At 41.7% G+C, this 17,509-nt stretch overlaps 1 protein-coding gene across 2 annotated transcripts in view; it reads right to left on the minus strand.

Annotated features, from left to right (window-relative positions):
• Positions 1 to 17,509, minus strand: part of dclk1a (doublecortin-like kinase 1a) — a 314,126-nt gene that overhangs the window by 119,433 nt on the left and 177,184 nt on the right. For both annotated transcript variants that reach the window (XM_080197467.1, XM_080197468.1), the window contains exon 5: positions 14,966 to 15,097. In XM_080197467.1, the coding sequence (XP_080053593.1) occupies positions 14,966 to 15,097 (132 nt within the window). The remainder of the gene's footprint in view (positions 1 to 14,965; positions 15,098 to 17,509) is intronic.

The following is a 17,509-nucleotide window of genomic DNA, read 5'->3' on the forward strand; positions in this document are numbered from 1 at the left end:
TGGGTATCCTGGATTTCAGATGTGTAATTTGTGTCTTCTGCCATGAAGTAACAATATATTTGTTCAATATTTCTGCCACTTGTTCATTTCCCATGGTAATTTCTCCTGCTTCTATCTCTAAGGGGCCAATCAGCTACTATCCTGTTTAATATCTGTAATGGCTCTAACAGTCTTTACAATCATGGTTAGTTTATGCTTATTCCTTTTCTCCCCTCTTTAATCAACATTTTGATGGCCCTGTGCAGGTTTCTAAAGCACTCCCAAATGTCAGCCTTACTGCTATTCTTTGTAATTTTCTAAGCCTCTTCTTTTAATCTAACGGTATACTTGACCTTCTCAGTAAGCCATGGATTTATCTTTCTTGATGAGTTTTTTTAAAAAATGGAATGTATCTTTATTCAACATTGTGAATTGTTCTTTAACTACTTATTTATTATTATACCTTTAAATCTATTTACCAAACAACTTTAGCCAGCTTTTTCACTCGTATCTGCATAATTAGCTTTGCTTACGATTCCCGTTTGGTGCTAGAATATGCCACTTTCAAACTTAATATGGAATTAAATTTTATGATCACTTTTTTTCCAGTGTATCTTTTACTAAGAGATCACTACCTGCTTCATTTCACAATACTAGATCAAAAATAGCTTTATCTTCCTTTGATTCCAGAAAACTGTTACAGAAGTATTACACTATTCAAATTCATCTTCTGGACCACCTTTGCCAATTAGATTTGACCAGTTTATGTGGAGATTAAAGTCTTCACAATTGTTATATTTGTTAAAAGCTCCAATCATTTTAATGCTCTGTCCTATGGTTTATCTTTATTGTTAGGGGACCTTTAAGCAACTCCCACAGGGATTTCTTGGCTCTTGTTATTCTTAATCTCCACTCATGTTGATTCTACTTCCTGATCTTCTGAGCCAAGATCCTTTCTCACTGGAGTCCAGCCCGCTCCCTGGCAATTATTTGTGGTTGAGCTGAACTGGTTACAGCCTTAGTGTCACATGTGACTCAATGAACTTGCAATTACATAGCTGAGCCTTTACCGAGACCATATATTTCCACCTCCAAAACATCGCCCCCACCTCAGCCTCAGAACAGTTTTTGCTGCTTTGTTACCTCTTGACTTGGTCATTCCAGAACTTTCTAAATTTGTAAATTTGAAGCTACCCAAAATGTCATTGTCCTAACTTGCACCAGAGCCCGTTCATCGTTACCCTGTTCTTGCTGATCTACAAAGGTTCCAGTTTAAAATAGTATATCAATTTTAAAACTCTCAATCTTGTATTCAAATCCCTTCATGGACTCATGCCTTCTTATGACTGTAATCTGCTCCAGTTCAACAACTCTTTGAGATATGTTCACTCATTCATTAGCAGTTTCTCGAGCTTTCGTTATTTTAATAACGCCAACATTGGTTGTTATGCCTCCAGATCAGTGTTTCCAAGTTCTGGAATTGCCTCCCTAAACCTCTCCATCTTTCTATCTCCTTCCTTCTTTAATACACTCCTGGAAACCTACCTCCTTGACTGAGCTTTTGGAGATTGTCTCTAATATCTTCTAATATTGCTCATGGTCATTGTTGGTTTTATAATGCCCCTGTGAAGGCCTTGGGATGTTTTATGCTATTAATGATGCTATATAAATACAATGTTGGGCACAGTTTTGTTGTAGCTTGAGTGTTCTGATGGCAAAACTAGAAATGTGCCCATAGATAGGAGGGACAGCTACATACAATTACATAGTGGCCAGCCAATTAAATACTCATAAACAAAGTGCCTGACTGATAGTGCAGCTGGAAAAGGCAGGAAGTTAGTGATCCCGGTGCTTCCTCATAGGATGAAGGTGTGGATGCCACATTTAAAGGACACCTAGACAGACATTCATTCTCTGCGATCTAGCAGCAGTCTGATTGTGTGAATGGATGCCTTGAGACTACAGCTTATGCTAGAACCTCCAAATCTTTACACTCCCAGATATCCTCAACTGCTGCTCCTATCTGCTTATCTTTCCTCTTGGATAACTGCTACCTGCTATTCTTCAATGAATGATGTCTCGGAGCCGATAACAAATGGCCCCACAGTTTAGCAGTACCTCCCTGCTGGTTCTTCTCCAGTCTGTCCAGGAGTAGTGGGAGGTCTGGTTCAGCAGGCAGCCTTACCTCCCGACCTGAGGATCTTTGACCATTGGTGATCCCTATACTTCGCATTGGCCAAACTTTGGTCTCCATGCACTCCATCATGGCCATGTTATTGCAGCTATATTCCTGAACAATCCCATATTGACCTTGGAGGTTGAAACCATCATCCTGCACCTTCCCTCAGTCACCTCCAATCTTCCATGCATCAGCCTTGATCGTCATTCTATCATTTGTTGACCCTCAAGTTACCCTCCATTACCCTTGCTCAACTTTAATTCAACCAATAACTGCCCTGCATCAATCTACCTCTGTGCCATTACCCTTACCTCTGTTGCCCTTGACTTTCAGGACCACATCAAAGACCTTCCCACTGTAACCCTGGATTTTTCCATAACCATGTTTCACCTCCAATCTGCAGATATGGCCCTTCCCTGTGAAGTTTTTCTTCCTCCTTCTCTTCCCCACAAGCTCTTGTAAGGGCCAATGTAAGGCAGCCAAAGCTCCCACCACCCTGATGTGTTTGAGAAAATGTACAAAGTGTAGAAAATAACCTCTCAGCAAAGGTCCTGTGAACCAATTGTTTCCGACTTGCAGTTAAGAAAACAGCACGGCAGTAATTCGCCGAAGATCCTTAGAGTGCACCTTCCAAATCCATGACCACTTCCATCTGGAAGGACAAGGGCAGCAGATACATGGGAACACCACCCACCCGCAAGTTCCCCTCCAAGCCACTCAATGTCCTGACTTAGAAATATATTGCTGCTTTAAGATTCACATATCTAATGCGTTTAGTCCTTCATCTGCTGCTCTGGGTTAAACATCCACACGTCCAAGTCAAGGCAGTATATAAATTGGAGGAAAATTTGGACACAGCATGGTCCCATGGTATTGCAGGGTGAATGCAGTATTAGAGATGGAGAATGTCTTGAGCACAATGACAGGAATTCCAATTACGTATCTATCATAGTTGATATTAAGTTGGAGTGTAGTTCCATCATGTTCCTGACTCATGCATTATAAATGGTGGACAGGCTTTTAACATTCAGGACAAAGCCATGCATCACTGAGTGCTCTGCTTCTGCCTCATTGATGCAACTTGAACCCACTGGATGCTCTCAAGACTATGATGGTAGGAAACTCAGATTGTGGTAACATAGTAGGTCAGAGAGGGGTGGCTAGGTTCTCTTGCTGGGTGTCTTTTTGCCTAATAAATATATAATGTAAAAGTGACCTCCCACATGTTATCTAAGCCTGAATGACAACATGACTGGCAGTAGTCGAAGCCAAAATGTTACGTGATTTCAAGAAGAAATTAGATATAGCTCTTGGGGCTAAAAGAATCAAGGGAATGTGGGAAGGAGGATCAGGATATTGAATTCAATGATCAGCCATGATCAAAATGAATGGCAGAGCAGGCTCAAAGGGCCAAATGGCCGACTCCTGCTCCTAGATTCTATGCTTCTATTATCATATTCGCTGAAACTGAAACATTATGATACTTGTATCATCTGACAATGCACCATATTATCCCTGTTCTCTCAGCACCGAGCAACAGGATAGTTAAGTAATGATCAAGGACATCCACAAGTTGATGATTCTGGTAAGGCTTCACAGACTGAACGATGCCCACAATGCCACTAAAAGAACTGTGTAGGTGCAGCAAATCTGAAGTCCTGTTCAGGTAAATTTTATGATCCAACACAGCAAGGATTCCAGTAATCCCTGTGGAATTCTATGTACTGCATAACATCATCATGTTGTTTCTGGAAGTTGGAGGTGTTCACAATGAAGAGGGCCTCGCTGTTTCTCTACAGAGAAGCAATGGGCAACTTAGGCTATTGAGCGTGCCGCATGAGTAACCTTCATCTCAGTGGGCCGCAAGATTGAAATCAGGTTTGTCCACGAACCATGACCCCTTGAAATAGACCAAATGAGTTACAGAAAATGTTTCATCATTAATAGAACCTTTAACTTCAAATGATAAAAGCAAAATAAATATTTACACTTTGGACGCAGAGGGAGCACATGGCTCTCACAGTTAATGTTGTGTGCAATCAGCATGCACCTCACTTCACTTGCCCTTGTTCTATCTGCATATCACTTCAGTCATACCAGTGGGAAAAAGTTACGTAGAGAGAAATCAGTGGAATGTGGCAGCCCCGTATGTGGGTAACGGTCAACAACATGGTTGGTGGGCCACACTCAGACCCCAGATGGACCACATATGGCCCCCGGGCCGCAGGTTGTCCACCACTGCTACAGAGGCTGTCGAAATCACCATCCTCAACCAAGGAGCCTAAAGGCCCAGAACTGCAACTGGGGAGTACTGATCTCACGTGGCGGCAGTGGGGAGTGTGTTTTGAATATAGTTGAAAATTATGCACATTTTCCTGTAAGTAGGAGCTCATAGGTTTGTTATTTTAAAAAAGGTCAAAAACAGTTCGCAAAGATCCGGCAACATGTCCTAACAGGGGTAGGTCTTCTTAACGGCAATGAGGATTCAATGGTAAGAAAATTCACACTAAAAACTGCACAAAATCGAATCATCTTTTCTCATATATAAAAGCAAATTACTGCAGATGCTGGAATCTGAAACCAAAAGGGAAAATGCTGGAAAATCTCAGCAGGTCTGGCAGCATCCGAAAGGAGAGAAAAGAGCTGACATTTTGAGTCCAGATGACCCTTCATCAAAGCTTTGACAAAAAGGGACTTGAAACGTCAGCTCTTTTCTCTCCTTACAGATGCTGCCAGACATGCTGAGATTTTCCAGCATTTTTTCTTTAGGTTTCATCTTTTCTCATGCTAGGAAGACTGCAGTGTAGGAATTGAAAAGGAAATAATACTTGGCTAGCAACGTTTACAACCTAGAACCTTGTTATGACGTTAAAGCATATACTTCTGATGAAAGAAATTAACAATGATAAGAAATTGCATGCTTGGGCTTTCCTAGAATCAACGAGGCCCATAAGCTTCCTACAATCTGACAGCTATATAAATCTTCTTAGAATAAGAGGAAGCTGTCTTCCAGGATAAACTATCAGTAGTCAAACTGAAATTTGGAACATGAATAGGAGGAACCTATTTACAATCAAGGTACCACCACCACGTGCAAGAAATTAGCTATGTAGCCCAAGATACACCATAAGTTGACAGCATACATAAGATTTTTAGATTTGCTTAGCCACTTCCCTCTCACCAGGGATTAAGATACACGTTCCTTTAATAATTAATGGATGTCCTACTTAAAATGTTTTACTGCAACAATAACTGAAATTTAAAACTGGATTCTCTCCTAGAAAGAAAATTGCATTTTCTCTCATTCCTGGAACCTAGTTAACATTGAGATTTACTGTTTTCACCAAGACTTTGAATTGCACGTTGTGTTCTTTAACAAAATTATATATGTTAGAAATTGCATTGTGTCGCAATCTTTTGTATTTCTGAATTGAAAATCAGATTCCATACTCATTGTCGTGGGGAGCACATTACTGAAGAGCTGTAACCCAGGCCCAAAAATGTCAGGGAAATTATAGCCTGGCTTTAACTTATTAAAAAGGCAATCTGGAAGAGGGTATTCATCTGTGCTGGCTCCTTCCCTTTGGGGAGGGAAGTTCTATCTCTCAGACCCATTTAAGCATGTTTGGAATCAGCCTTTCTCTACTTGAACATACCAACATATGAAATAGGAACAGGGCTCGGTCACTTGGTCTTTCAAGCCTACTCCACCAATCAGTGAAACTGTGGAAAATCTGACTGCAAATCCCAGTCCCACATTCCTGCCTACCGCAATAGCCTTTTTTTCAAGAATCTATCTCATTCTGCCTTAAAAATATTCATAGACTCTACTTCTGCTGACCTTTGTGGAAGAGAGTTCCAAAGATTCACAACACTGACAGAAAAGAATTCTCCTAATCTTAGTCTTAAATAAGTGGACCCTTATTTTTAAAAAGCAACCCTCCAGTTCTAGGTAAGAGGAAGAACTCAGTCAAGTTGCTCCTTACTCCAGTGGATACAAGCTTAACCTCTCCAACCTTTCCTCATAAGGCAATCCACCCATCCCTGGTACTAGTCTAGTAAACCTTCCCTGTACTGTTTCTAATGCATTTATATATTGTCTTAAATGAGGAGACCAAAACTCCACACTGTCCTACTGATTTGGCCTCATCAGTTACCTGTACAACTGAAGCATAACCTCCCTCCTTACATAATCAATTCCCCTCACAATAGATGATAACATTCTATTAGCTTTCCTAATTACTTGCTGTATCTACATAGTAGTCTTTTGTAATTCATGCATTAAAATACCTAGATCTGCACCCAAGAGCTTTGCAAACTTGCACTGTTTAAGTTCGGAGGGACCAACAGGAAGGTATAGCTCTGATATTTAAGGATGACATCAGGGTAGTCGTGAGAGATGATGCAGGTTCTATGGAAAAAAAGGTTGAATTCATTTGGGTGGAAATTAGAAATAATAAGGTGAAAAAGTCACTGATAGGCATAGTCTATAGGCCACCAAATAATGACATCATGGTAGGGCGAGAAATAAACAAAGAAATAACTGATGCATGTAAAAAATGGTACAGCAATTATCATAGGGGATTTTAATCTACATATCAATTGGTCAAACCAGTTCGGTCAAGGCAGCCTTGAGGAGGAATTCATAGAATGTACCCGCGATAGCTTCCTTGAACAGTATGTAATGTAACGACAAGGGACCAAGCTTTCCTAGATCTGTGTAATGAGACGGGAATAATTAATGATCTTACAGTTAGGGATCCTCTCAGAAGAAGCTATCACAATAAGGTTGAATTTAAAATACAGATGGAGCACGAGAAGGTAAAATCCAATATCGGTGCCTTGTGCTTTAACAAAAGAGACTACAAAGGGATGAGGGAGGAGTTGGCTAAAGTAGACTGGGAGCAAAACCTTTATGATGGGACAATTGAGGAACATTGGAGGACCTTCAAAGCAATCTTCCACAGTGCTCAGCAAAAGTATATACCAGTGATAAGGAAGGACTGTAAAAAAAGAGTTAATCAGCCATAGATATCTGAGGAAATAAAGGAGGCTATCAAATTGAAAGAAAATGCATACAAACTGGCAAAGATTAGGGGGAACCTAGAGGATTGGGAAATTTTTAAAGATCAACAGAAAGCTACAAAAAAAGCTATAAAGAAAAGTAAGATGAATTATGATTTTAACTAGCTCAGAATATAAAAACAGATAGCGAAAGTTTTTACAAATATATAAAATGAAAAAGAGTAGCTTAAGTAAACATTGGTCCTTTAGAGGATGAGAAGGGGGATGTAATAATGGAAATGATAAAATGGCTGGGGCACTGAACAGGTATTTTGCATCAGCCTTCCTAGTAGAAAACACAAATAACATGCCAAAAATTGATGACAGGACGGCTATGGCAGGTGAGAACCGAGGAACTATCATTATCATAAAAAAGGTAGTGTCGGGCAAGTTAATGGGGCTAGAGGCAGACAAGTCTCCTGGTCCTGATGGAATGCATCCCAGGGTACTAAAAGAGATGGCGGGTGAAATAGCAAATGCACTAGTGGTAATTTACCAAAATTCACTGGACTCTGGGGTGGTTCCCACAGATTGGAAAACAGCAAATGTGATGCCACTGTTTAAAAAAGGAGGTAGACAAAAGGCAGGTAACTATAGGCTGGTTAGTTTAACTTCTGTTGTAGGGAAAACGCTTGAATCTATCATCAAGGAAGAAATAGCAAGACATCTGGAAAGAAATTGTCCCATTGGTAAGACGTAGCATGGGTCCATGAAGGGAAGGTCATGCTTGACTAATTTGGTGGAGTTCTTTGAGGACATTACACTTGCAGTGGACAGTGGGGAACCTGTGGATGTGGTGTTTCTGAATTCCCAGAAGGTATTTGACAAGATGCCGCACCAAAGACTGCTACAAAAGATAAAGGTGAACAGTGTTACGGGTAATATATTGGCATGGATAGAGGATTGGTTAACTAACAGAAAGCAAAGAATGGGGGTAAATGGGTGTTTTTCCGGTTGGTAATCTGAGACTACTGGTGTGCCTCAGGGATTGCAATTGTTTATGATTTGTATAGATGATTTGGAGTTGGGGACCAAATGTAGTGTGTCAAAATCTGAAGATGACACTAAAATGGGTGGCGTAGCAAAGTGTGGAGAGGATGCTGAAAGTCTGCAAAGGGATATAGACAGTTTAGGTGAGTGGGCGAGGGTCTGGCAGATGGAGTACAACATTGGTAAATGTGAGCTCATCCATTTTGGTAGAAATAACAGTAAAATGGACTATTATTTAAATGGTAAAAAATTGCAGCATGCTGCTGTGTGGGAGACTTGGGTGTCTTTGTGCAGAAATCACAAAGAGTTGGTTTGCAGGTGCAGCAGTAATTAAGAAGGCAAATGGAATTTTATCCTTCATTGCTAGAGAGATGGAGCTTAAAAACAGCGAGGTTATGGTACACCTGTATAAGGTGCTGGTGAGGCTATACCTGGAGTACTGTGTACAGTTTTGATCTTCTTACTTAAGAAAAGATATACTGGCACTGGAGAGGGTGCAGAGGAGATTCACTAGGTTGATTCCGGAGTTGAGAGGGTTGGCTTATGAGGAGAGACTGAGTAGACTGGGGCTATACTCATTGGAATTCAGAAGAATGAGGGGCGATCTTATAGAAACATATAAGATTATGAAGGGAATAGACAAGATAGAAGCGGGGAAGTTGTTTGTACTGATAGGTGAAATAGAACTTGGGGGCATAGCCTCAAAATAAAGGGAAACAGATTTAGGACTGAGTTGAGGAGGATCTTCTTCATACAAAGGGTTGTGAATCTGTGTGTTCCATGCCCAGTGAAGCAGTTGACGCTACCTCATTGAATGCTTTTAAGGCAAGGATAGATAAGATAGCAGGCTCAAGGGGCCAGATGGCCTACTCCTGCTCCCAGCTCTTATGTTCTTATAATAAATTATTATTCATTTTTCCTGTGAAAATATGTCATTTTCTCACATTACACTCCACTTGCCAGATCTTTTCCCAATCACTTAACTGATCAATGGAATTGTCACTTGAAGTTGAGGGGGAATCATCCAAGGGTTATTCCTTATTTAGGATTGTTCCAAAAATGAACCAGGGTTACAATACAGTGCAGGGATTAAAGTTGCTTCAAATCATTGCAGATAAGTATATGTGCATAAAGTGTGTGTGTGTGTGTGTGTGTGTGTGTGTGTGTGTGTGTGTGTGTGTGTGTGTGTGTGTGTGTGTGTGTGTGTGTGTGTGTGTGTGTGTTTGTGTATGCACACAAATATATATGGCATTGAGCGCAAGAAAAAGGTTATACTGAACTACTACAAGACACTGGTTTAGATGTCAGCTGGAGTATTGCCTGTAGCTCTGAGTGCCAGACTGTAGGAAGGACATGAACACACCAGAGAGAGTGCAAAAGAGGTTTACAAGAATGGTTCCAGGGATGAGAAACTTCAGTTAAGTGTTCTGATCAAACTGGTTATGGCAGCACAGAAGCTAACAATGTGTTTAGAAGTTGTTCCTAGCAACTAAATGCTGCAGAAATGTTCCAGTCTGCCACCATCATCAACATATTCCACAGATTAGAAAAAACTACTTGCAATGTCACAAATGGAATCATCCCAACTTGTGCATCATTTGTAATCAGATTCATGGAAACATCTCTACAGCCATCACATGAGATTAATGCTCTGTAAACTCAATTCTAGGTTCCTTGGTGAAAGGTGGTGATTTCTCCAGACTCTGTGAAGGAACAGAATTCTTTCTTTCCACTCCCAGGTCCTGGCTCTTACTAGTGTTTTCACCAGTGCCATGCCTTAAACTACCCAGCTACTTCTCCCCGTTAGACATCTCTTGGTTGGTTCATGCACATGTAAGATAATATAAGATTTGGGAGAAAACTGTGACGTAGTGGCAATTTCACTGTACTAGTAATCCAGAAGCCCAGGCTCTGGTGGAATGGGTTCAAATCCCACCATGGCAGCTGGAGGGGTTTAAATTCAATTGATAATCTAGAATTGAAAAGCTGGTCTGAATAATAGTGACCGTGAAACCATTGCTGCAAAACCCATCTGGTTCACAAATGTCCTTTAAAGAAGGAAATCTGCTCCTCCTTACCTAGCCTACGTGTAACACCAGATCTGCTATAATATGGTTGATTCTTAACTGACCTCTGAAATGATGTGGCAAGTCATTTGGCTCAGGGGGAATTAGGGATGGCTAATGAATACTGATCTTGTCAGCCTCACCTGCAGCTCATGAACAAAGAAACTAAAAGTTAGGACTGTGACTACAGGTGAAGGGGCAGAGTATGGATGAGTCAAGAGTCTTGTGCCTGGAGAAACCTCTGAGGCCGCAGTCTCAATGTCCATGATGCGAACACAGCAGCTTGTTTAGTTCTGTACACAATGACATTTCCTCTTAAAATAATTTGTTGGCCTTAATCTTGGTCAACTGATGCCATGGACAAAGACTCACCTCTCGAATTATTGAACAATAATTCTTCTCTGTATCAAGTTACCGCAAAATTACACCAGGCATTAAACTTTGTTACACACAAAGGGTGGGATTCTCCAGCTGCACTCACCCCAAGACTGGAAAATCCCACCTGGGGTCAATGCACCTTTGCATGGTCGGCTACCCCGCCCACTACAATTCCTGCAGTGAGTGTGGTGGAAAAATTCTGCTGGAAGTACTTAACCTCTGACTCACTTTGTTACACACCTGATGAAGGAACAGCGTTTCCGAAAGCTTGTGGGTTTACTATCAAATAAACTGATTGAACTTTAATCTGGTGTTGTGAGACTTCTTACTGTGCTCACTTTGTTACATACAAAGTAATTAAACTTTGATCTACTCCGTTCTACTCACAATTATTCAAAGGGTATCAAAATTATACAGCATATCCAAACTCACAACTTAAACTTAAAGATACTACCTGTAATGAGGTGAACTGATCAGATTCCCTATGGATTGGTTTTGATTTGATGTCTCTGAATCCCAGACTTGGGGTTTTGTTTCTGTAATGGTTAATCCTGGGTTACTGCTTTGTCTTCCTTCTTAAAGAATTCCTGCTGATACTGATCATACTTCTAGTCATGTACTCTAAGAACAGGCACTGATCAATCACTGACTTTTTGTTTCATGAAGTCTGAGAGTTGTGCCTCTGTCAGGGAGTCAGAATTCCCTCAGAAACACAACACACAGGAATGTGATTTCAATCACTGTCCTGTTCAAGGTATAGCAATGGCCATTGTCCAATCAATCCCCATGTTTGCTCCATAGCTGCACATCCTGTTCCTGGCTGCTCCCACAGTCCTTAGCCTGATACACAGTTACCCTTTTAACCACCAGGCTTTGCTGGTGTCTTCACTTTGCTGTTGTTTTTATGAATACTTATCAGGCTACAAGTTGCAATCTGAGGAATTAGCGGGGAGCGATGTGGTATTATTACTAAACTATCAATCCAGAAACTCAGCTAATGTTCTGGGAACCCGGGTTTGAATCTGAATTCAGTTTTAAAAAATCTGAAACTAAAAATATGCAGAAACCGTTGCTATTGCCAGAAGAACTCATTTGATTCACTAATGTCCTTTAGAGAACAAAACCTGACGTTTCTACATGTGACCCCAGAGCAATGTGGTTGACTCTCAACTGCCCTACGATATGACCTAGCAAGCCGTTCAGGCCAACTAGGGATAGGCAACAAATGCTGGCCAGCCAATGATGCCCATGTCCCATGGATGAATAAAAAATATTACAATACTTCAGAAGATACATGAAGCTGTGAGAATATATCAAATGTTTTGCTCGGTTTTCACTTGCCCTCTATTTCCTATTTTCCAACCTTGATATCTCACATAGTCCTGTCTACGTTTCAGGCCTCCCCTTCCTGATGACTCAGTTTTGAATGATGGTGCTCTTCATCCAGTTCCATTTCTCAAGTATTGATTTCTTTTAGCAGATGAAGGAGTGAAGGGCTTGTGAGTAGTTTATGGGGCTTATGATCTTTGTTTCATATACGAGTGTATGCATCCCATGATAATGAAAGCAGCAAATGTGTTGTTTTCTTGAAATGAAGTATCCTTAAAGTCTGCCGGAAGTCCTTGTGGTAGGCAATGAATGTTAACATAGTGATTGTTCTTCGTTAAAGTGCTGCTAGGGTGTTTACAGACTTGGCTACTTGAAATTTCCCTGAGACTCGTGTGCTAGGTCTGGCAACCTTCCAGCTGCTTCCACCTAAAAGACTGCTGCACTTTCAGACATTTTGCCCACTGTTTGCTGCCCTGGGGCTAACTGTTGCACATCAGAGATATGGCACAGGATTTTATGGACCTGCCACAGCATGACTAGCCCTCCCACCTCCTCCCACCCCCTGCAGATGCTGCAGGTCATTTGATTTGCTGTTTACCTCAGCAGAGCCGTAACATCCTGCTGTGTGGGAGGGGTCATAAAATTGTGGTCATGTTTCATTTAGATTTTCTCTGCTAAACACCCTCTGATAACTTTTGATGTCTTAACTGTTTTCAAGTGTGTGTTCTTGGCTGACAGCCCAGACATCCATTTGATTACTAAAACACTTGAGCTCCACAAAAAACATTGCTTGATTGGTATTTCTGGCTCTTTGATCTATTCTGTCAATTGCTCAAACATTTACATAAGATGAAGAGGATTTTAAGAGTTTGAGATTTTCTACTATTAATGGCGTGAATAATTAACACATTCATTGACCTGTAGTAAAAATAGGTTTATTCTTAGAAGGCTAAAAGTTCTTGATGAATGACTTCTTAAAGTTTGTTTTATACATCTGTCTATCATTGTAGGGTTCAGTTCCTCTATTCACTGTATTGTGGGTGAATGGGCATGGAAGTACCATATTTCGGCATGGTAGCGTTAGATGGCATCGATATAGCATGGAAAGTAAACCTAGAATAAGGGAGCATGAGGGCCAAGTGTTGGAGGGCCTTACTTTTTTCATTATAACTGAGACAAAGTCTCGCAGCATCAAAGCAGGCCTATTCAACAGCCTGCCTTAGCATTCAACAGCTCCTGTGGCTGCATCCAAATACCTTCCCAGCTTGATTGTTCGGACCTCTGTCTGTAACTGCCACTCCCTCCCCTCCCCCTCCCTCCTCAATGAAAATTCTGTCTGCTAGCAGTTTCTCCTGAGGTGGGCAGGTGTACCAGGAGATTTTCCTACTCACACTACCTCATCTTGAGGATAAAAATTCATCCCAAAGTCTGAGAGGGGAGAGAGAAGAAAGACAAAGAATTACTTACACAAAGGACGAGAGACTGTCAAGGGGTCATGGTTAAGACAGACATAGATCGCAAATAGGGCCCTATTTTACCATTTTGATTCTAAGCGGTAGGCAGACTTGAAATTGGGGGTGTTTCAGACCCAACTTTTAGACACATTCTCAGGCGTCCCCACATGCATTCTGCCCAAAAAAATAGCAGTGATTCTCAATCGCATTGCAGACACCTGAGGGCGGGACTTATCACACCCAAAACACTGCAGCTCCGATCGGAGCCTCCAACTGCACATGTGCAGTAAAAAAAATAGAAAAATGCTCCCCTGCCAGGCTGTTTCTGGGCCTGATATTGGCTCCTCTCACTGATTCCCATAGACATTGCCCCACCCCTACAAAACAACTGACCCCGCCCTCATCCCTCCATACCCCCACCACCCAGACCAATCGCGGGCCCCTCTTCCTTCCCTCCCACTGATCACGTGCAGAGTGGCAGTGGACTCCCCCTGACACCGATCTGAATCAGAGAGCCATTTAGCCCACCTCCCTCCCCTCTACCAAGTGCCATCTGACCCACCTCCCTCAACCCTCCCCGCCGCCCCCACCTCCACTCCACCCCCCTCCCCTCACCACTGATCTGAGTCAGAGAACCACCAGAAACTTGGAACTTACCTTGGAAGCTGGAGCGCCTTTGTGGACTATGTCTCACCAAGTTTTCACACCCGAAAATGGGCGCAACTTGATGGTAAAATCAGGCCCATAGAGTCATAGAGATTTACAGCATGGAAACAGGCCCTTCAGCCCAACTTGTCCATGTTGCCATTTTTTTAACCACTAAGCTCGTCCCAATTGTCTGTGTTTGGCCCATATCCCTCTCTACCCATGTAACTGTCTGAATGCTTTTTAAAAGACAAAATTGTACCCACCTCTACTACTGCCTCTGGCAGCTCGTTCCAGACACTAAACACCCTCTGTGTGAAAAAACTGTCCCCCTGGACCTCTCACCTTAAACCTACAGGGGGTGGACAATAACTGCTGGCCTGGTCAACAATACCCACTTCTCGTGAATGAATTTCAAAAATACGGGACACAAATGTGAAAGGTTGGAACACCAATAGAGTGAGTCAAAAACAGAGGGTGGGAAACAGGCAGAGTTAGGGCTAGAAATGGTTGTACCTTGGGTGACTCCAAATTAAATTATATTTGTATCATATGAATAGCAAAGAGCAAAGAAGACATTTCAAGTCTATAATTTAAAAAATGAAATTATATTTAAGAAGCAAATGAGTTCTGCTCTCAGTTTATTATCCAAACGCAATTTCTCCTGTGGAGGAATAGTGAGAATACAGGAAGGTAGATGGCCATCAATCAAAGAATGGTGCAGCCAGATGAACAGATGGACTTTTTCCTGTTCCAATCTTGTCCATGTTTCTTATTAAAATGCAATTTCTTCCTTAATTGCATTTGTGAAAGTATTAATTCAATCACTGAAATAAACTTTTGCGTACAATGATATAAAGTGTGATGTTCTTTTTGATTACCTGAGCCAGTAGAAGCTGGGGACTTGCTACGTCGAGAGGGCCCTGGGCTCTTTGTGCTAATGTTCCGTCCTGTCGCGCCACCACCTGCACCAGGGACTTTAGTGTAGGAAGTGGACTTAACCACTCGGCATTCTGTGGGTGTAAAAGAAAGGAAATATATTTTTAAAAGTTAAGATATCATGAATTAAAACTATGTTTTACTTGTGGAATTTAAAAATACCTTAACAATAGCTTACATGGTACTTCTTGTCACAGAGAGGCAAACAGAGTAGTTGAATGGATAATACCAGGAGGGAAACAAGTACACAGAATGGAATTAAGGGAAGGAGACAAAAACAGGGTCAAGAATTAAGTCTCTAGTAGGGAAGGAGCAGATTAGGCATTAAGGAAATAATTTGTTTACGTTACGCTGCTTCAAGCAGTGCCACACAGACTAATCCCTGGCAGCAGATAACACCATTGGTGCTAACTGTCAGGCTTTCTTCAATGTAATCAATGAAGAAACCTATACAGGCAGGGGCCAATGACACTGCCCGTCCTTCAGGAAATTGGGCCGAGCCTACATAATGTTGCTTAGAACAGCAGTGCATGTACAAATGTTTCCTCCAGTGAATTTAGAAAAGGGTATCCCAAGGAAGGAGGGCTGATAATTGATAGAATCATTGTCAATTACAGAGAAAAGTGGGTGGGCAAATGGAGCAAACCAGTCTTAGAGCACTGAAAGATATGAGCAAAGAGAAAAGACCCAATTATAAGCCAGGGCATGAAGCCGACATGTAGGGACAGGGCCATCAGCATCAAACCATCCTCCCACTTGCTGCCCATGTGAATTTAGGCTTAATCCAGGAATGGATTAAATTAGCTCACAAGAATAACAGCAAGTCCAAATATTCTCCTCTCCATTTCTCTCTCAATGGCACACCACAATCCTCTCATCTCATCCATCATTCTAAATAACTCCCTCACCATCACCACATTCTTCACCAAATTTCATAAGGCCACACTAAAACATCTCACTTTCTTAAAACATAACTTGCATCACTTCTATTCTTTACATCACACACTAGCATCACTTCCTTCTCACATTCTGACACAGCCACCAATTACTCCCATCATTCCTTCATCACATTACACACAATTCCCTTTATCTTCATCACCTCCCCAACCTCATTCCATTGTGCTTCTTTACCATCACCCAATACATCCACCAAATGCACAAGTCCAACATCTCTCAGTAGCTGTTTACCAAGGTATTCTTTCAGAGCTCTGGCTGAGAATGTGAAGGAGTTTACTTTCGTCTTATATGTTGCCATTTTGCATGGGACCAAGGCTTTGGAACTCACCCCGGAGAGTGTGGTCAAATCCAGGGAGGTTGAAGCCAGGCCCTCCTGAAAGGGAGTTGTATTTGCATGCTTTGCAGGGAGCTCAAACTGCAACCATGCAGACTCATCATTCCCCTGCGAAACATCATTAATATCAGAATGTCCATTTCCTTCTGCATTCATTTCTGTGAGAAACCTTCCCCCAAGTCATTTTCAATCCACTCCCAAACTTGCAACTGCCTGGTCTTTAGCCCACCAACCACTGCGAAGCTTCTACCTCCATTAATTTCCTCAGCTATTGTCACCTGTCAACATTCCGCTTGGAAAACTCAATGTCAATTGTGTACACACCAATATTACATCTCCTGGTGCCCGCACTGTCAAATTTTTAATAGGATTTTCCCATTAACGTGACAGCTTATGACAGCTGAATCACTATAATTGCACAATTTGGCTACTAGATGCCTTTGTGAGCCAACACTAAATTTTCTCTATCTACCTGAACGCAATATTGGTTCTACACGAGTAACTTTTTAACCACAATTTCTGTCAATGTGCACATTATTCAGCATTCTAAGAACTTTGAAAAATTCTTTTCCCCTTTCTAAGTTCTGCTTTTTTTTTTAAAAGTGCCCATCCATTGGCCTTTGTACCTCGATTATCTGGATTCAGTAGTTTGAGAGGCGTGATTGAACTGCACTTTGGCCTTCTCTATTAAGGTAATTTGAATAAAAATTATGATCTTTGTGATTCTCATGCCTGTCTCTTTGCCCAAAAAACCCCCAAAATACCAAAATAACAAAAAAAGCGCAGCACGGTAGCACAGTGGTTAGCACCGCTGCTTCATGGCGCCAGGGACCTGGGTTCGATTCCCAGCTTGGGTCACTATCTGTGTGGAGTTTGCACGTTCTCTCCGTGTCTGCGTGGGTTTCCACTGGGTGTTCCGATTTCCTCACACTTTCTCAAACACGCTGGTTAGGTGCATTGATCTGAATAGGTGCTGGACTGCGGCAATGAGGGGAATTTCACAGTAACTTCATTGCAGTGTTAATGTAAACCTTACTGTGACATTAATGAATAAACTTTTTTTAAACCATGCCAGACAGTGGCTCTCAGTGCCAAGTCTTATGCAGCTGAAACAGCAGAAACTTGGTGCTGTGCTCCAAAGGACCAAGGTGCTGCTGGCAAACTCAAAGGGGACATGAGATTGGGCCAGAATGAG

The sequence above is a fragment of the Carcharhinus amblyrhynchos genome, chromosome 10 (assembly GCF_965287045.1).
Source record: "Carcharhinus amblyrhynchos chromosome 10, sCarAmb.v2.hapA, whole genome shotgun sequence".
Taxonomy (NCBI): Eukaryota; Metazoa; Chordata; class Chondrichthyes; order Carcharhiniformes; family Carcharhinidae; genus Carcharhinus; species Carcharhinus amblyrhynchos.